This window comes from Equus przewalskii, chromosome 13 (genome assembly GCF_037783145.1).
Source record: "Equus przewalskii isolate Varuska chromosome 13, EquPr2, whole genome shotgun sequence".
In the NCBI taxonomy this organism is placed as follows: domain Eukaryota; kingdom Metazoa; phylum Chordata; class Mammalia; order Perissodactyla; family Equidae; genus Equus; species Equus przewalskii.
The window spans coordinates 1,820,135-1,841,542 of NC_091843.1; the positions used below are offsets into that span (position 1 = coordinate 1,820,135).

Consider the following 21,408-nt stretch of genomic DNA (forward strand, 5'->3'; position numbering starts at 1 on the left):
TTACTGCGATAACAGATATAAATGCACAAGAAACAAGCAACCACAAACCTCGGCAGCCCCATCAGCAGCTTTCTTCAGACCCCATCCATCATTGGCCCAATCATCAACTACTCTTCGATCGCCACAAACAATAAAGTTGTCAAAAAAAATGTCTGAGGTCATGGACCACAGTTCCAAACCAATAGCACTAAAAGGCGTCATTTTGAAAGGTTCCAGATCTTCAAAGAAATCTGGATTTGCTATTTTCCGGGGTTTCCAGATTCCCTAGAGAAAAATATTTTAAAAGTCATTTCAGATAATGATCAACACAAATTTATGGTGAACCTAAGTAAGAATTAAGATGAGTTCTGCAGGGTCAATGAAGGTAAGTGCTGACTAGGTAAAACTTAATTGAGTAACAGGAAGAAAACAATAAATGCTACTGATGTTTCACACACTCTGCCTCTAAGATGCCTGGATTCCAACTACAGCCATGCGTCACGTAACGATGGAGGACGTTCTAAGAAACGTATCGTTAGGTGATTTCGTCACTGTGCGAGCACCATATAGAGTGTACTCACACAAACCTAGATAGTATAGCCTACTATACACCTAGTATAGTAGGCTATGTACATGTACAAAGATTATTGCAGCAAGGACTCAAAAAGCAAAAATGGCAATTCACCAAATGGCCATCAACAGAACAGCCAAAGGGCAGCTTTTTCTTAAAGGGCAATTTTTAATTTATCTTATTGTTCGCACAATTAAAAATACATTTATAGGGGCCAGCCCGGTGGCACAGTGATTAAGTGCGCACATTCCGCTTCGGCTGGCTAGGGTTCGCTGGTTCGGATCCCGGGTGCAGACATGGCACCGCTTGTCAGGCCATGCTGTGGGAGGCGTCCCACATGTAAAGTAGAGGAAGATGGGCACAGATGTTAGCTCAGGGCTGATCTTCCTCAAAAAAAAATAAAAAGTTTATAAATAGGAAAGTATACACATGGTGTATGCATATAGACACATACCTACACTTTACATTTTAAAGTGAGACAAAGTGGAAATTAATGATTATAAATAATCTGACCATGACAGAAACAGAAGAGAGACCAGGATCTGAGTGTTTACACGTCCATAGTAAACTTGAAGCTGTATAACATTACCTCCTGTATTCTTATCATCTCATTTGAGCCTCACAGTCTTTTTCCAGTTGAAGATACTGAGGTCAGGGAGCCAACTCCCATCACAGCCCTCCACCCACCCATCACACAATTGCCAATTTGCATCCAGAGGCTGCAGCAACCCTGCCACACGATAGCAGGGTGCCCAAATTGCAAGTTTCCCATTATTCTTTTGTTTTTAAACATAAGTTACAAAACAATTATGAAAGCTCTTCTTTCCAGTTTCTAGATTTATCTTCTCAATATTTAACATATTAAGCTCAATTTATGAAGTTTACTTTGTTTTTAATTCAATAGTGTGAATATAGTGATCAACCTGGCAGCCTCACTACAGGGAAAACTTCTATCTGAACACAAACAGATCAATGAAGCAACTCAACCATCAAGAGGCACAAACCTGGTAGTTAGGATTGTCAATCATGGGAGGCTTCCATTTGCCCTTATAATTAGGGTTGTCAATCATAGGGCGCTGCCAGACACCACACCCAGGGGCCGACTCACATTTAGGATTGGCAATCTGAGGGGCCTCCCATTCTCCATCCATATCTTCATCCCTGTAGAGATATAAACAAACTACAAATGGGTTCTGTGGTGCAGGACTGTGAACAGCTTTCCCTGGGCTCCCTTGAAATCCTGCAGGAATGCTTTCATACTGTCATACTGCAGAACATTATCTTGTTTCTGTATTTCCAGTAACAAGGGTTTTTCATGACTGATGCATTAACAGAAAGAGAGAGAGACGAAAATGTAATTAAACTTGTTAAGCTCTACACTTAAGTTTGGGCCTTTGACTGTATTTAACTATTAACTTTTACTTCAATAAAAAAGCAAGTAATTTAAAAAGATAACAGAAGCTCTTACCAATCCTCTGGCTTCTCTGCATCTGGATCAGGTACATATTCAGGTTCATCATCCAACCAGCCCTCAGGCTTTGTGGCTTCTTCATCTGGAATCTTAGCAGGGGCATCTTCATCCCTTAAACACAGAGAAAAAGCCAGTTATGACAACCCTGGGCCAGAGACCACAATGTGGTCCAACTGTGAGAATGTGAAACAGGGCAATCTCCAAGTATTTAGTTCTTACTTAACCTCAAAATAATTCTTCCTAGAAAATATTTGTGAATCATATACCTGATAAAGGTCTAGTATCCAGAATAAAGAACTCTCACAACCCAATAATAAAAAGACAACTCAATTGAAAAACCAGCAAAGAATTTGAATAGACATTTCTCCAAAGATATATAAACGCCCAATAAGCACATGGAAAGACGTTCAACATCATCAGCCTTCAGGCAAATGCAAATCAAAACCAGAATAAGACACCACTTCGCATACATTAGGATGGCTATAACAGACTTATTAACAAAAACAAGTGTTGGCAAGGATGTGGAGCAAATGAAACCCTCATACGTTGCTTGTAGAAAGCAAAATGGTAAGCAGCTTTAGAAAACAGTTTGGCAGTTCCTCAAAAAGTTAAACGTAGAATTACCATATGACCTAGCAATTCCACTCCTAGGTAAACAGCCAAGAGAAATGAAAATGTCTATCTACCCAAAAACCTGTACATGAATGTTCATAGCAGCATTATTCACAACCACACCCAAAAAAGGGCAACAATCTAAATGTCAATCAACTAAGGAATGGATAAATAAAATGTGGTATTATCCACACGATGGAATATTATTCAGTCATAAAAAGGAAAAACGTACTTCAACATGGATAAACCTTGATAACATTATGCTAAGTGAAAGAAGCCAGACACAAAAGGGCACACAGTATATTAGTCTATGTCCAGAATGGGCAAATCCATAGAGACAGAAAGTAGACTAGTGGTTGTCAGGGGCTGGTGGAAGGGAGAAACAGGGAGTACCTGCTTAATGGGTTTGGGTTTCCTTTTAGGTGATAAAAATGTTCCAGAATTAGACAGTGGTAATGGCTGCACAATACTGTAAATATACTAAACCACTGAATTGTAGGCATCAAGAGGGTGGATTTTAGTATGTGAATAACTCAAACAGCTACTCCTAAAATAAAAGTTCGTCAAGAAGTACCTAATTTTAAAGTTTTATGCAGTTACTGTAAGACAGTGCCACTTTAAAGATTTTATTTTTTTCCTTTTTCTCCCTAAAGCCCCCCAGTACATAGTTGTATATATTTTTAGTTGTGGGTCCTTCTAGTTGTGGCACGTGGGACACCGCCTAGCATGGCTTGATGAGTGGTGCCATGTCCATGCCCAGGATCCGAACGGGTGAAACCCCAGGCCGCCAAAGCGGAGCACGCGAACTTAATCACTCAGCCACAGGACCGGCCCCAGGACAGTCCCACTTTAATAGGTAAGCAAAGACATCTCCATCTTTCACCCTTGGTCAGGATTATGCTTATTTTTGAACTATGCTAGTTTGTTGTTGTTTTTTTTTTCTGAGGAAGATTTGCCCTGAGCTAACACCCACTGCCAATCTTCCTCTTTTTGCGTGGGGGAAGATTCACCCTGAGCTAACATCTGTTCCAATCTTCCTCTATTTTTCATATGCGCGTCACTGACACAGCATGGCCAACAAGTGGCACAGGTGTGTGCCTGGGATCCAAACCCGCAAACCTGGACCACCAAAGTGGAGCGCGACTTCACTACACCACGGGGCTGACTCTCTGACCTATGCTAGTTTTAAATTAGTTGTGTGAGAACTTAAACTTGTATAACATTCAGCTGACCCTTTTATGCTGAACATTCACCTTCAAGCCCCAAGATAAAACAGCTAGTTAAGGAATACAATACTGAACTACGCTGAGTCCACATCCAACGTTCATCAAATATACAAATAAACTCAGCATTTACACTAGTGCGGCATGAAAGTTCAGGTACACATTTATCTTAACTTTAAGGAAAAACATAAGCTAGAATTTAATTGCTAAGCCTAAGAGGATAATTTTACAAATGGAAAAGTCAGTTTTATTATTTCTCTTTGTTCACTTTCTGACATTTCTAAAAGTCGCTGACTGGAGTTCAAACATGGCCAACCCGTCCTGTTCTCATTTCTCATCACTCCCCAGCTTGCACCCTCTATGGAAGGCCACGTCTACTCAATCTCCCTCATACATGTCAAGCTTACTCCTGCTCCCCTACTTTTGCACATGATGCTATTCTTCAACCAGGAATATCACTTCCCATCTTCACCACTTAGTTAACTATCACCCCACTTTCAAATCTCAGTTTCATTTGCCCTGCTCCAAGAAACTATCCCTGGATTAGCTATACCTCGTGCTCTGGTCACTGAGCTAACATCCACCATGAGACCACTCACCATGCACATGCCAACTTTATTTGCCTGTCTCACAACTGTGTAGGCAGCTGGTGTCCTTGTGGCTTTATATTCTACTGCCTGGCACAGAGCCGACATCTCAAATACTGTTTAATTAAGAAAAAGTTATTTTTCAAGTTAAAATTTAAAATTTGAGGACTCTAGCTTTAAATGTGACTTCACAGAAGCATTGGAAAGGCAAGACCAAGAGACTCAAGGTTCTGCCACAACCAATCATGTTACCACAGGCAAACTATAGCATCAGCTTCGCCATTCTGTGGCTTGTAGAATGGTGTGAGGCAATCCAGATGATCACCACAGCCCCTTTTCAGCTACAGTAGTCTACATATTTTTCCTACCATTTAGACTGTATCACAGATTACTGAAATCATCAGATCTCAACCAACATTTAGTTGTTCAAGCCATATGGACTATACGAAATGCTCCAATGCACTCAAAGGCAGGTCCTAAGGACTCACCAGTCATCTGGTTTGATAGCATCGGGATCTGGTATTTTTGGTCTTTCATCCCAATCCTCAGGCTTCTGGTCCTCTGGGTCCTCAATTTCAGGAGAAGGATTTACAGGAGGAGTCATGTCGTTTAGCAAATTTCCACTGTTGACAACAGACTGGTCCACTAATATTTCAAAACTATTATCTGGATTCAAGACTGAAAAAAAATCAAATGCAATTTGAAAAAGTTAATTAACCACTCATTCTCTTCACCAAAGCACAGAAGATCACCTTTCTAACAGAGAGCAGAAGCACGGAGTAAAGACCTCGGCCTCAGAGTCAGAACATGGTCTCAGGGCCTTAGGCAAGTTAACCCTCCTTTCCTTATTTATAAATCATAACTATTAGTTCCTCAGGTTTTTAGGAATTAAAACAAAGGACAGATAAAACTTAAAACACCAAAATATTTCATTTACAGACATTAAAAACCAAAGGGACATAAACTAATGCACTAGTGGTCTGACACAAACAGTTACAAACCAGCCAATAGGCAAATAAATTTATTTATTATAACCACCCCTCCAGTATAAAAGGCCCATTTCCTCATTTTTTAGCTGGTATTACCACCATCTATGTTCCACTTTTGGAATCCAATGGAAAATGAAAACACAATTTGAAATCCGTAAAAGTATAAGTGCGACTTATGCTAAAGCCTAGATCCCACACATAAATGTCTCATGGGCAACTGACTAGGTGACAGCACATCCAGAACACCAGACAGGACAAGAGTGCCATACTGCCATCCTCAGTGACAACAAAGACCAGCGACACTGTCAACGACACAGACACCTACAGAAAGATTCTCACACTTGTGTGAAGTTAAGAAGGCACGGGAAATAAAGCATATAAGTTTTACTTAAAAATTACGTGTCTTCTGTTGGTGGGAATGCAAACTGGTGCAGCCACTATGGAAAACAGTATGGAGATTCCTCAAAAAGTTAAAAATAGAAATACCTTATGACCCAGCCATCCCACTACTGGGTATCTATCCTAAGAACCTGGAATCAGCAATTCCAAAAGTCCCATGCACCCCTACGTTCATCGCAGCATTATTCACAATAGCCAAGTCATGGAACCAACCTAAGTGCCCAGCAAGTGATGATTGGATAAAGAAGATATGGTATATATATACAATGGAATACTACTCAGCCATAAAAAAGGACAAAGTCGTCCCATTCACAACAATATGGATAGACCTTGAGGGTATTATGTTGAGTGAAATAAGCCAGACAGAGAAAGACAAACTCTGTATGACTCCACTCATAGGTGGTAGTTAACATATGGACAAAGAGAACTGACCAGTGGTTACCAGGGGAAAGGGGGGACGGGGGGAGGGCACTAGGAGTGAAGTGGTGTACCTACAACATGACTAATAATGATGTACAACTGTAATTTCACCAGGTTGTTAACTATCATAATCTTAATAAAAAATAAAAATTTAAAAAAATTGCATCTTTATACACATACACATGTTTATTCACATATGGCCAAATACATATCACAATGTTGATATTTCAGATAATTTTAAATGTCTTCTTTTTGCTTATTTCTATCTTTTGAATTTCTATACTGAATATGTGTTAATTTTGTTATAAAGAAAAAAGGTTATTGTATTCTTTAGGAAAAGAGGCATATCTATATGTGATTTCAAACCAGCAGGAAAAGCTTCATTAAAATAAAAAACCCATTCCAATGTCCAAATGATCGAACTCAACTGCCCAACTGTTGGAGCATCCAAAGTGCAACCAAAAGATAATTTGATAAGATCGTATATATTTCCATTGTATGTCCTATTATTTAACACTTCATCAACGAGAAAATAGACAAAGGGAGGAAATGAAGGGGATCAACAAAGAAGCTCTTTATAGGAAATAAAAGCTTATTCTTAAAATTGTCTCAAACCCCAGTTCTCAATTCAACTTATGGAAGAGAAGCTTCTTTTAGTGCTGAGAAATTAAGTTCATTTCACCACTAAGATAGTAAGTCAACAGAGACTCTTATTGCAGGCTTGGGTCTTCTCCAGACATGCGGTCTTTAACTTAAATGGATGACGGACGTATAGTGTCATAAAACCCCCAAATTAATGTTTTTTCTTACTTAATGTATAAAGATGCGTTTTCTTATCAGTAAAATAGGTCTTCAGATCTGCATCTGGCCTCTTAGCGTGCTTTTCTTCATATGTCCCCGTTTTTGGGTTTTTGTGGCGGAAGATGAAGTGCAATTTATAGTCCTCTCCACATTTATCCGGACCAAACATAATCGTATAAGGGGTCTTGTCGTGGAACTGATCCTTAAGAAACAAAATGGATTATCTTAAGTAACTCAAAGTGTTCAAAAGCAAGCTTTCAAAGGGTGGTATTTCCTCTTATTAAATCCCAAATAAATTAGTGTCACTTTAAAGGAAAAGCTGATTCATTTATGAGGTTTGTACAGATACCAGTGGAAATAACCAGAAATTACCAGGGAATTTTACATGAGAATATATGAAAGTGCTTACAAAAACAAAGTAATGCACACATCTAGATAAAAGAAATAAGTGTGCTAAAACTAAAAATTCCACAGAACAGAAATCAGGGATAAGAAAGCTTTGAAATTCACATTTCAAACAAAAAGCATAGAAGTGTCAAACTCAATATTCCCAATCCTCCAAACTATTTCAACAGCAGAAGAGGCCTTTATTTTCACAGGTCTTACGAAGTTTTCTTTCCTTTTCTCTGAGATTCTTAAAAGATAACTGTGGGTGGCCAGAAAAAAAAATAGGAAGCACCTACCAGGTTGAGTTCTGGGGTTTTAGAAAGCAGTTTCACATAGGCACCACCACATTCTATTCCATTCTGGAAATTAACCTCATACCTAATTTCAGAGAGAAAAGCAGAAAACCATATGGCATTCTGAAAGATCACATTTCTTAATTTATTTCCCCTTTCCCCCATCTTGGTCACATGTTTTATCACAGGTCACATGTTCACAGTTAAGAAAGATTCCATCTTCTATTGCTTTTAAATGGTTACACAAGACCACAAAAATAAGTAAGTAAAATAAAATAAAACCTTAACAGAGATTCTCAGTAAACACTTTTTGCAAAATCCAGAAGATCATTTGCTATCAGGAAGAAAAATAGCCAATTTGTTCCAAAATAATTTATGGAACAGGAAAAAAATGTTAGATCACAGGAAGCTTAAATGCACTCCAAAATCCCTATTGTAACATCTAATAATTCTCATAACTTTTTTTATATAGAGTAATAGTTTTACAATATAACGTCTTCTGAAATCACCCTTTGTAAAAAGCTTCTATCAAGCAAGCGTTTTCACTCACTGAACAATGAGAGGCTTGGTATCAAACAGGAAGGGCTTGTTCAGTTTAGCTGAGATGGCATGATGCTTGGCCCGAGACATCAATACCAGTCCTTTATCGCCTGGAAGCTTTGTTTCCTTCATTTCATCTACCTCCCATTTTCCTGCAAAACAACAAAATAAAGTTCCATTCCTGAACTATACCTTTGAAGGTCCTTTAAATGGTAACAAACAAAACTCCAAGTTGTGCAAGTCTGTCATACTGACAAATTTCTAACATGTTCCATTTACCTAAAAAAGATGGCCTAATAATATCACACACACATATTTCACAAATATTAGGATAAGGTTTTTAAAAACTTGTAGCATATTCATTTTACCAATGCCTAGAAAAGACCTTCCATTTCCAACATGTAGCACACAGGTGATAAATTATCTTTCCACTGTATGGTATAAAACAAATACTAAACAGGTTTAACCCTATAAAATATAATGGAACATACAAAGATAGCAAAACATCCAAGGAAAAATCTTAAAATGTATACATGCTCCTTTTTAAACTAGTCTTAAGAGGTACCATGGAAACAACATGTCAAACCTCAATCTGCTATTACATCTAAATCAAATGGAACTCTCACCATCATATTTGGCAATTTCATCATCAGTATCATCTTTCTTGGCTTTGGATAAAATCCACCTGTAATTAAGACAAACCCTAAAATTAAGATTCAAATGATAGCTGGCCTGTGAAAAGAAACAATGTAAATACAAATAAACGCAGGATCTATCCAGCTGTTCTTAGCCTACTTAATCACTCTTTCAACTTTTAAATCTGTCACACAAGTAGCAATAATATATCGTCCTCAATTCACAAACCTGTAAGAAAAAGTACTAAATCCATGAAATAGTCTACTCAAGAGAAAAAATTTTTCTCAAAGAACAAAATACAGGGTGGAGAAGAGAGAAACGGAAGCAGAAGCACATGTCTAAAAGACTGTTTTCCTAAATGGGCATGAACACTGGGGATATAAAATAGTATTTCACTATATAAAATGCTATACAAAAAGGAATCCACTATTCCATATTGTTTACATGATGTTTGCCTCTAAGATTTTTTCCCCTAAGAAATACTTACCCTGACAGAGTTCCTCTGTCAAAGGAATCAGCAAAATAGACTTCCCCTGTTGGAACTGGAGCTTTGTAGGTGACCTGTGTTAAATACAAAAATGAATTAAGAATTGAGACTTTCAGCAACATTCCTTTCTTAGTAGGATTTATTCTCCTGGGTTTCTGTCAATTATCACACAACTTTCACAGCTGGCCCCCAAATTCAATTCACATAATTTATCTTTGGCAAGATATAACAAAGGTTGCAACAAAGACCAATGACTATTTTAGCAAACTATGCCTTCCCTTTGGAAAGGATGTAAATTTACCTTCATCCTTTGATTATCTCAAGAGGTAAAACAAATAGATTCAAAGACCACATCAAACCTTTGGAGACGGAGGAGTGCTGGTCTCTGGTTTCGGTTTTGCGTCTTCTACCTCTTCAATGACATCATCGAGGTCATCCTCAATGTCAATCACATCATCGTCATGTCCATCATGAGCCTCAACAACAGCAGTTCCAAGGACCAGTAACACACACAGCAACCGCCTCCCTTCCATGATCTACATGGAAAGAGTAAAGTAAGTTAAACATATAGCCTTCTTTAAAAAGTTCTGTAAAGGCAACTAACTCCTCTTGATTAAAATTAAGGCTTTGGGGTCAGCCCAGTGGCATAGTGGTTAAGTTTTTGCACTCTGCTTCAGTGGCCCGGGGTTCACGGGTTCGGTTCCTAGGTGCAGACCTACATACCCCTCATCAAGCTATGCTGTGGTGGCGTCCCACATACAAAAAATAGAGAAAGACTGGTACAGATGTCAGCTCAGGGCCCATCTTACTCAGCAAAAAGAGGAAAACTAGCAACAGATGTTAGCTCAGGGCCAATCTTCCTCACCAGAGCGAAAAAAGGAAAAGAAAAAATAAGACTTTAAAATTAGAGCTAAAGAGAACTTTATTGTGAATATTTATTTTTACAGATTAAAAAAGTGAACCCAGAGAGATTAAGCAGTTTTCCTAAAATCAGGTAGTTAAAGGATTCAATTTAAAGAAAATTTTAAACTAAAACTCAAACATAAACAATTGTCCCCACATAGAATATCATGCTGGCTACAGAGACCTAGGTCTAGGTGTTCAATACAATTTCAGACTAACCTCCTGCGTTTGTAAAGAGCTGGACGATGCACAAAAGCCCCTGCACGTTATTCATGTTACAATGAGTACTGACTACAACACCACAATGGATGATGAGAGCAGGGCTAACTAGCCTCACACTAAAGACTTAACATAGATCCTAACGCTGTTGTTCAAAGATCAAGTGTAGATGTGGTTTTAAATTAGCGATTTAAGACTCAACAAGGAAAATATGAAAGCAAGAACTAGCCACTTTTATCTCCTATTTTCTAAACACTTAAGTGCCTTGTGTACTGTCTTAGACTGTCAGGGGTAGTAGTGGGTCCTCTTTCCAAGCACCACAGATCTAAAGATATAAAAACTGAGCCACCTGGATGCACAAAAGGATTTGGTAGGACTTAGTATAGTTGCAATTCTGGGCTGGCCTGGTGGCACAGCGGTGAAGTTTATACACTCTGCCTCAGCAGCCCGGGGTTCGCGGGTTCAGATTCTGGGCGCAGACCTACACACTGCTCATCAAGCCACACCGTGGCGGTGTCCCATGTACAAAATAGAGGCAGACTGGCACGGACGTTAGTTCAGGGACAATCTTCCTCACACAAACACAAAAAGAGTTGCAATTCTGCAAAATGAAGAGAGTTCTGAAGATGGATGGTGGTAATGGCTGCACAACAGTTGAATGTGCTTCATGCCACTGAACCATACACTTAATAATGGCTAAGATGGTAAATCTTACGATATGTGTTTTTACCACAATAATAATAATAAAAAAAGATTAAACAATAAAAAGAAAACAGCTTAATTTTCTCGGTCTCTTGTTTACAAGGCAGACCTTTCTTTCTCTTGCAAAGTCCAAAAAAAAAACCAGGAAAGAAAGAACTTCTTAAAAGTAAAATAAAATGTGGTAAAGCACAAAACCAATGGATTAATTAGGACTAAGTACTGATGCTGGGACACACTGTTGCTCAAGGAAAAGCTAATCAGGAAGATGGGGTCCAGGAAGCTAACTCCACACTTACCTTTAAAAAATGTAGGACCAACTTTTTTCCTCAATAATTTTAAATTTGTTGATTTACTGTTGTTATGGACTGAACTGTGTTCCCACCCAAATTTATCCATTGACGCCCTAACTCCCAATTTGACTATATTTGGAGATAGGACCTTCAAGGAAGTAATTAAGGTTAAAAGAGAGCATAAGAGTAGTAGTGCGGTGTGCACACAAGAAGACCAAGAGCCGCCAGGAGTGCTCATGCACACAGGAAAGTCCATGTGAGCACCCAGCGAGACAGCGGCCCTCTGCAAGCCAAGGAGTCCTCACCAGAAACCAACCACGCTGGCACCTTGATCTCGGACTTCCAGCCTCCAGAACGGTGAGGAAATAAATTCTGTTGTTTAAGCCACCCAGTCTGCGGTATTCTATCACGGCAGCCCGAGCAGACTAATGCAATCGTCCTTAGGTGTTTTAGGTATGATGTTGTAGGGCAGTGCTTCTTAAACCTGAGCAGGCTTGAGCGTCACCCAGGGGGCTTGTTACAACACGGCTGGGCCTCATCCCGAGTTTCTGATTAGTAGGTCGGGGCTGGGCCCCAGGCCCAGACCTCACCTTCCCAACAAGTTCCAGGGAATGCTCAAACTGCTGGCTCAGCAACCTCACTTTGAAAACCACTGATTCGGGTTTATGAATAATCCATTTTTGCTTGTTTTCCAGTTTATAAAGCACTTTCACATACATTGTTCCCTGTAAACCTCCCATGAGACATTACTTTCATTTACTTTATACATTAGGAACAAAGACTTAGTGAAAGTATAATAATCTACTCATTATCACAACCACTAAGTGAGATTCAAAGAATCCAAGTCCTATATTTCTATTACACTAGACAAAATGTTACTATGTAGTTGAATACTGAAGAGGTGTGACAGAGACGGGACAGGAAAATGGTCTGGAAGAGCACTAAAGGGAGTGATCCAGAACGTGGTTTAGTGAGGGAGGGTACAACGGCAGAGCAGCCAGCCAGGCTGGTGGACCAAGGACCTGGGAGAAAGAAGGCATCCACGTGGGGGAGGGAGAATGGCCCAGGGACAGGAAGAAGTCTTCAGGCAGCAGAAGGGTACTGGCCCTGTCAGGAACAATACAGGAAGTCTCCAGGAAATGCCCTTCTCTCCTACCACCAATTCCCCTACACCCCTAGTTGCAGAATCTGGTTTTTCAGGTACAAGAAGTGCACAGGCACTCATCTGTCACTTTCACGTTATCCAGAGGGTTGTTAAAGCTGTGAGAAACCACTATTGCCAAACCAGGAGAAATCAATTCTCATAGGTGTGCATGTATGAGCCTTAGCCACTGCTAGCTTTACTTATGCTGTTTTTTTTGTTTGGTTGGTTTTGAGCAAGATTAGCCCTGAGCTAATATCTACTGCCAATCCTCCTCTTTTTGCTGAGGAAGACTGGCCCTGAGCTAACAGCCATACCCATCTTCCTCTACTTTATATGTGGGACGCCTGCCACAGCATGGCTTGCCAAGTGGTGCCACATCGGCACCTGGGATCTGAACCAGTGAATCCTGGGCCACCGAAGTGGAAAGTGCACACTTAACCGCTGCGCCACCGGGCCGGCCCCTACATATGCTATTTTAACAACCATAATTTGCCAATACTCCCAAGAAAATGCTACAGTAAATACATCTAGTTATAAGGGCCACTGTTAAGCTAGCTTAAATGTTCCAAATTTTGGCAGAGACCTGTTCACACAAACAATTCAAGACAATGTATTTTAAGATGATCTTAATTCTCTGCTTCGTTAATGAAAATCCAACATTACCAAGAAACAAAATGTCCCCTCATTTCAGTCCTGCTACTCACATTCCTTATATCAACTGAAGTCCAAAAGGTAGCACCTATTCAGTGGGTATATAAAAAGGACATTGCACTATTATGCTTTCTAGAAGAAAACACAGTAGAAAATTTAGGTGATCTTGGTTTGACAATGAGTTTTGCATACATCAAAAGCAAGATACATGAAAGAAAGATGAACTTTATTCAAATTAAAAACGTCAACTCTGTGAAAGAGACTCAAAAGAATTAAAAGACAAATCCTACTAGGGGAAAATATTTGCAAAATACATATCTGATAACAGAGGGGTTTCCAAAATATACAAAGAACTCAAACTCAACAATTAGAAAACAAACTACCCAAGTGAAAAATGGGCAAAAGATCTGAACAGATACCTCACCAAAGAAGATATTCAGATGGAAAATAAGCACATGAAAAGATGCTCAACATCATCTGCCATTAGGTAACTGCAAATTAAAGAATGAGATACCATCAGACACCTATTAGAATGGCTAAGAGCCAAAAAATGACAAGGATGTGAAGCAACACAGGAACTCTCATTTCATTGCTGATGAAAGCGCAAAACAGTACAGTCACTTTGGAAGATAGTTTGGCAACTTCTTACAAAGCTAACCGTAGTCTTCCCATGAGATTCGGCGACTGTGCTCCTAGGTACTCACCCAACTGATCCAAAAGCTTACAAGTGCACAAAAACCTGCAGGCAAATGTTTATAGCAGCTTTATCCACAATCACCCAAAACTTGAAGAAACCAAAATATTCAATAAGTGAATGATAAACTGTAGTATACCAATACAATGGAATATTATTCAGCAATTCAAAGATGAGCTATCAAGCCACAAAAAGACTTAGATGAATCTTAAATGCATACTGCTAAGTGAAAAAAGCCAGTCTGAAAGGCGACATGCTGTACAATTCCAACTATATGACATTCTGAAAAGGCAAAACTCTAGATACAGTAAAAACACCAGTGGTTGCCAAAGGTTTTGGGAAGGGGATCAGGTTGAATAAGCACAGGGAATTGTTTAGGCAGTGAAACTTTTCTGTATAATGCTATAATTATGGATACATGACACTGTGCATTTGTCAAAACTTATAAAACTTTATAGCATGAGTAAATCTTAATGTATGAAAATTTTAAAAATCATTTAGAAGATCGAGTGATCCAAGGATGGCATGCAGGATGAGAGAAAACAATCTCACTGTACTACAAATATATGAAATAACCTCACTGAAAGGGGTGGAGGGAAAAGATGCTGACTCAAGTAACTTTGGAAATGAGTGGAGTCTGTAAAACTAGACTGTATCAAAGCACTGTTTTAGTTGGTAAGTTGTTTCACATGGGTGTACAGGTCAACAATTCTGATACTGCCATACATGTATATTGGAACTGACAATTAAGTGGATGGTGGAAGCCACTTTCACTGTTAGGTGTGGGAATTTACAGGTAAGCAAAGTAAAGAGACTAGAATAATCCACACGTTAATGGGAGAGAGCTGGAGACATCAGTATAAACTCATGCTTGGTGTAACATACAGAGGGTTATATATAGAAGTATTTATAGATACGTACATATATACCAGTTAGTATATATGCATAAGTTTCCTTGCTTTGTCAGCTGAGAAGGCCTAAAACAAACTACACCCTAGTGGCAATAAATACTCCTTGTACTAAGATCTTGGTTTCTAATACTATCTCCAATAAAAGGAAACAGGGCTCCTTAGACAAACAGCTGACTGTAGGATTAGGGCAGGAAATACACAAGACAAGCCTGGAGAATCTTGTAAGGTCAAAAAGGAAAGAAGCGTCCAAAAAAAACCAGAAACAGAAACAACACACCCACAACGATGGAGGGGTCTATCTAAGGAACACGAGAAAGAGCAACGGCCGAAGCTGGAACAACAGGAGCAATCAAGTAAGTGGTACTGGCTTACACCCCAAGATTACAACAAACGTCCACTCCTTACATGTGGGCTGCCCGCAGCAACTTCTTTCCAGAGAGGTCAGACAGGATGGAAAGCGGGAAAAACAGGGGAACTTCATGTGGACAAAAGGCAAACACTACCTCAGTCAGGTGATCAAGGTCAACGTCAACGGCGACAGGTCATGTTGGTAGCATTTAGCCCCAATACAAAGTGATAAAAACAGATCTTTAACCTCTGTGGTCTTCCTCCCCAAAATTCCTATTCCCAGTCTACTCACGAGAAAAACATTAAACAAATCCCAACAGAGGAACATTCTACAAGATAACCTGACCAGCAGTCCTCAAAAATGTCAAGGTCACCAGAAACAAAGCAAGTCTAAGAAACTGTCACAGCTAAGAGAAGCCTAAGGAGACGTGATGACTCAATGCATTGTAGAGTCCTGGAACAGAAAGAGGACAGTGGGTAAGACACAGGAAAGCCAAATTAAATATGAACTTTAGTTAATAATTACGTATCAATGTTGGTTCATTAAATTATAATACACATACCATACTAGTAAGTTGTTAATAGGGGAAACTGAGTGTGGGTTACATGGGAAAACTCTGTACTATTCCCACAATTCTCCTGTAAATTTAAAACTGTTCTAAAAATTAATTTATTATTTTTTTAAAAAAAGATGTTTCACTACAATGCCTCAAATGTTGATCTCACCACTCCTTCAAAAAAATCCTGGGGCTGAAATACACTATAGGAATCTAGTCGAACTCTCCTTTTTGAGAAGAAACTGAAGTACAGAGATTGACTTGCCAAATATCAGTTGTTGGCAGAATCAGATGAGAAGCCAAACTTTCTGTCTCCCAATACAGTGCACCCTACTTCGTAATTCTATAGCTTTTGTTGTAAAGACACAAAATGATTTTTCACATATTTTAATGTGTAAGAGAATGTCACACTTTTTTCCTCCCTTTTAAGCCCTCCTTTGTCTCTACACTTACAGACTCCTAGGCAGAGCAGACTTCTCTGTTGTCACCACTGTTTCTAAGACTATCTACAGGGAATCTGTAACAGTAGCTCCACCACAAAGCAATCCTGATTTTAGAAAACAAAGAGCAGCACACCTCCCCCCACCATCCCCAAAGCCACAGAGCAAGTGGTACCTAGATTTGGAATGCTCAAGAATAAAAGGGAATGAAGAAACTATCTTTAAACCAAGTAACAGTTTCCCGCAGTAGAGACACATTTACCACACTTGTGACGTCACAGCTCATGCTAAGATACATCAGCTCCGGCGGGGAAGCTTTCTCACACTCCCGATGCCATGACAGCAGTGTCCCTCATACTTTTACTTTCTGCTTGAAAGCCATCACCTCAGAGCACTCCATCTTCTGGTTTTTCGGAGACATTTTCTCCTTCCCTCTCAGAATTTTTATTACTGCAAGACTGTTACCTAAACTCTACAGCAGAGCCGCTCTGAGCCAGGGTGCAAAAGCTGGGTGGATGTATAACGCATAACAAGCTACTCAGTGCTACACAGCTGTCTCAGTGGGCACATTTAAATTCCTGTCTTGGCCAACTTACAAATTACCACAGGCATGGGCCTTCAGGAGAGCCAGCCATGAAAAATCAAAACCAAAGGATGAAAATCTTTTAACAGTTATGAGTCTACTGAAATGGAAAATTTTTCTCAAAAATACTAAGTTATATGAAAATATGAGTTTTGTGTGGCTTTGTCTTATGATATCCCTTAACATAAGCAAAGACTAACTGGATAAAACCAATACTATGGGGGCCAACACAATATAGTCCGAGCAATGATTTCTGTTGATCCAGGACTTGATCTAAAAATGAAACTTACAATACCTAGGTTCTAGAGAAATGAACAAAATGCACATTCCTCAAATACTCATCAATAAATCTCAACTGGGCTTTTGATAAAAGTGGGGTAGCAGAGTTCTAGACTGTCTTTTGACAGTTATAAGCTTGGACTCGGGAAATTCTGTCACAAAGGAGTTGACAGGGAAAATGCATATGGATCCCCAGCAGAGTCTGGCACATACCAGATACTCCATGAACATTTGCTGACAGCATTCAATTCCATGAGTGCCAACTAGATATTAAGCATTAAAAAAAAAAATTGGTCTTTGACCTTCAGGAGCTCAATCTATACAGGGTGTCCATTAAGTCTGGAAACAAAAAATTTCCATAGATTAAAGGTGACCTTTTTTTTTTTTTTTTGAGAAAGATTATCCCTGAGCTAACATCTGCCACCAATCTTGTGGGGTTTTTTGTTTGTTTGTTTGTTTGTTTTTTTTGCTGAGGAAGACTGGCCCTGAGCTAACATCATGCCCATCTTCCTCTACCTTATACACGGGATGCCTACCACAACATGGCTTGACAAGTGGTGCATAGGTCCACACCTGGGATCTGAACCAGCGAACCCCAGGCAGCTGAGGCAGAACATGCGAACTTAACCACTGTGCCAGCCCCTAAAGGTGACCTTGATGACAGTGGAATATTTGCCCATGTTTTCAGAGTTTATGAATATACTGTAGTATCAGTTCTACAAATTAAGTTTTTTGGTTAATATCACAATAAACTCATAATATTATAACTTTTGTTATCTAACTGGCAAAAAAATGCACACGTTTTGTTAGTACTACTTATGATCCATGATAGTACCTTCCTTCTATAAAAAACAATGCCAAAAAAGCAAAAATTTCAAAAACAAATTACGGACAGATAAAACTGCATAGAGCTATATACACACAAGGGCATGTAAAACCTGGTGAAACCTGAGTAAGATGAGCAGACTGTACCAATGTCAACTTCCTGGTTTTGATATTGTACTATCAGTTATGTAAGACGGCACCATTGAGGGAAGCTGGGTGATGGGCACAAGGGACCTCTCTATTTTTGCAACTTCTTGCAGGTCTCTATTTCAAAATTAACAGCTTTTGTTAAAAGATGTATTACTGGGCCAGCCCAGGGGCGTAGTGGTTAGGTTTGTGTGCTACACTTCGGCAGCCTGGGGTTCACGGGTTTGGAAGCTGGGCGCAGATCTACACACCTCACACCAAGCCACGCTGTGGCAGCAGCCCACATATAAAGTAGAGGAAGACTGGCACAGATGTTAGCTCAGGGCCAGTCCTCCTCAAGCAAAAAGAAGAAGACTGGAAACAGGTGTTAGCCCAGGACCAATCTTCCTCACCAAAAAAAAAAACCCCTCCAAAAAACAAAAAAAACACATATTACAGAATCAGTAAAGATGATTCTTTAAACTTGATCAAAGTTGTCTAGAAACCAACTTTAAATTGACCTGGTCCTCTAAAGCACAAAACTACAAAGGAAGAAGACTCAGAAATTTGAGCAATACTAAAGATTTTATTTTATTTTTTTTCCTTTTTCTCCCCAAAGCCCTCCAGTACATAGTTGTATATTCTTCCTTGTGGGTCCTTCTAGTTGTGGCACGTGGGACACTGCCTCAGCATGGTTTGATGAGCAGTGCCATGTCCGCACCCAGGATTCAAACCCACGAAACACTGGGCCTCCTGCAGTGGAGCGCTCAAACTGAACCACTCGGCCAGGAGGCCAGCCCCTCTGAGCTATATTAGAAATCTGAACTTGATATGGTTCAAGTCTTCCTCCCTTCCTCCCAATTATAAGAGTTTTGTTTTTGGTAATCAAATATAATTATCCACCTATATCCAAGTCAGAGAATCTCTACCCTCTGGGATCACGTGATGTACACAAAGGCAAGAAAACAGGAGCAAAACACATGCACGTTTATAATATAAGTGATTTCTGGCTTATTTCCCAAGGCCAGAGCAAAAAGCCCAGCTCTCAAAATCTCAGGGTTAGAAAAATTCTTCGAGAGTACCTAATCTACTCACTTTTAATATTTGAAACTACTCTTTTAACTTTTTTTCCCCAACCTTCTTTTTTTTCCTTCTTCTCCTCCCCAAAGCCCCCTGGTACGTAGTTGTGTATTCTAGCTGTGAGCGTCTCTGGTTGTGCTATGTGGGACGCGGCCCCAGCATGGCTTGACGAGCAGTGCCCTGTCTGCGTCTAGGATCCAAAACAGTGAAACCCCGGGCTCCCGAAGCGGAGCACACAAACCTAACCACTCAGCCACGGGGAGGGCCCCAACTCTTTTCACTTTTAAGAGTGAATTTATCTTGAATTCCAGAGATAGAAATTTCCTATTTTAAAACTGATGACTCAGAAAATTAATTCCTAATACAAAAGGCAGTGCAGTGTGTGTGGTGGTATAACCTGGGTTGCAGACTCCCGCTCCTCTCTGTGGCCCTGCTCAGCTTATTGGATCGAGAGTCTTCTTTCCCTATTCTACAGATGGGGGCAATAATGCTACTGGCTCAAAGGCTTGCTGTGAAAACATAACAAGATACTACAAAGTCTATCAGAGTCCAGTATTTCACAGGTATATGCAAACGGTTTGCGCTTTGATACCTAAGTAAAACCACAGTGAATACATTTTCAATTCTCATACTGAATCGAAAGGACTAATATGCCTGCCTACTCCTCCAACATATTTCAACAAGGCTGAATGATTTTACATAACAAGAAAAACCCGCTTTGCTCCAATTGCATTACACGATTTCTCCTTTAACTCTTCTCTACAATGGTATATAAACAATTTTAGCATTTGGATACGGAAACGTCCATGTTTACCTGTGATTTGTTTTCTGCTGTCATCAACTACTTTTACGAATTCTCCTAAACTGAATTTATTTTTGGTTAATAATAATTCTGTTCTCAGAACACAGTCTAAAAAAAGACAGTCCAGGGGCCAGCCTGGTGGCTTAGCAGTTAAGTTCTTGCGCTCCACTTGGGCGGCCTGGGGTTCACATCCCAGCAGGGACCTCCATACTGCTCGTCAAGCTACGCTGTGGCAGAATCCCACATACAAAAAAATAGAGGAAGACTGGCACAGATGTTTGCTCAGTGACAATCTTCCTCACCAAAAAAACCCCCCAAAAACCACAGTCCATATTATTTTAATATACATGTTTAATAACGTACATGAGACTTCAAATGAACACAAAATGTTCTATATAACAGAAACAGATACACTCTGCATCAAATTTTAGCAAATCCAGACAACTATTTAGATCAACCTTAGGAATGGGCAAACAGTAAAGAAAGATTAAATCTGTCACATCTCAAAGGCAGAAACTTTATCTTCAGTAAGGGTCCACTCAGAAAAAAGATCTTTAAAACAAAAGGAGGCTCAAATTAGTTTTGTTAAATTTAAATTTTTATATTTTATCTTTTCAAGTTAAGTCTATTCTTGCCATCTAATTTCATAAGAGACATTGTTCTCTGCTTTTCTTTTCTTGTGAAGTCTGTCTGCTTCTAGTATCAGGGCAAACTGGCCTCATGGTATGGGCTGGGCAGGGTTCTCCCCACTTATCTTTCGGAAAGGTGTGTGAAGGATTGGTGCTAATTCTTCTCTAAATATTTGGTAGAACTCACCAGTGAAGCCTTTTGGTTCTGGGCTTTTCTTTGTGGGACTTTGTCTCTTAAAAGAAGTTAGGAAATTTCAACTCTAATACCTCTAATCCATGAGAAATTAGAAAGACGAACAGAAATCCCAGGAAAGGGATTCTCTGTCTCTTGATCAGGGTGAGGAAGTTCCTTTCTGTTCCTAGTTAGTTGGGTGCTTCTATCGTGAAAGGGTGATGCATTTTGCCAGATGCTGCTTCTGCGTCTATTGAGATGATCATGCGGGTTTTGTCCTTCATTACTGTGATATATTACATTCGTTATTGTACGCTGAACCAACCTTATATTCCTGAAATAAATTCCAGTTGGTCATGATGTATAATCCTTTTATATGTTGCTCGATTCTGTTTGCTAGCATTTTGAGTATTTTTGCATCTATTTTCATAAGAGATATTGGTCTACGGTTTTCTTTTTTTGTATAGTCTTTGTCTGGTTTTGGTATCAGGGTAATATTAGCCTCAGAGAATAAGTTGGGAAGTGTTCTCCCCTCTTCTATTCTTCGGAAGAATTTGTAAAGGATTGGTCTTAATTCCTCCCTAAATATTTGGAAGAATTCACCAGTGAAGCCATTTGGTTCTGGGCTTTTTCTTTGTGGGACTTTGTCTCTTAAAAG

The 21,408-nt window shown here is 39.5% G+C and overlaps 1 protein-coding gene across 1 annotated transcript in view; it reads right to left on the reverse strand.

The window, feature by feature from the left end:
* Positions 1-21,408, reverse strand: part of CANX (calnexin) — a 32,076-nt gene that overhangs the window by 6,609 nt on the left and 4,059 nt on the right. Inside the window, exons 2-11 of the mRNA XM_008529547.2 lie at positions 9,755-9,931; positions 9,396-9,469; positions 8,899-8,957; positions 8,283-8,424; positions 7,736-7,817; positions 7,062-7,254; positions 4,932-5,121; positions 2,019-2,132; positions 1,555-1,711; positions 49-264 (exon numbers count right to left, since the gene is read on the reverse strand). Coding sequence (XP_008527769.1) covers positions 49-264; positions 1,555-1,711; positions 2,019-2,132; positions 4,932-5,121; positions 7,062-7,254; positions 7,736-7,817; positions 8,283-8,424; positions 8,899-8,957; positions 9,396-9,469; positions 9,755-9,928 — 1,401 coding nt within the window. The 5' untranslated portion in view covers positions 9,929-9,931. The remainder of the gene's footprint in view (positions 1-48; positions 265-1,554; positions 1,712-2,018; positions 2,133-4,931; positions 5,122-7,061; positions 7,255-7,735; positions 7,818-8,282; positions 8,425-8,898; positions 8,958-9,395; positions 9,470-9,754; positions 9,932-21,408) is intronic.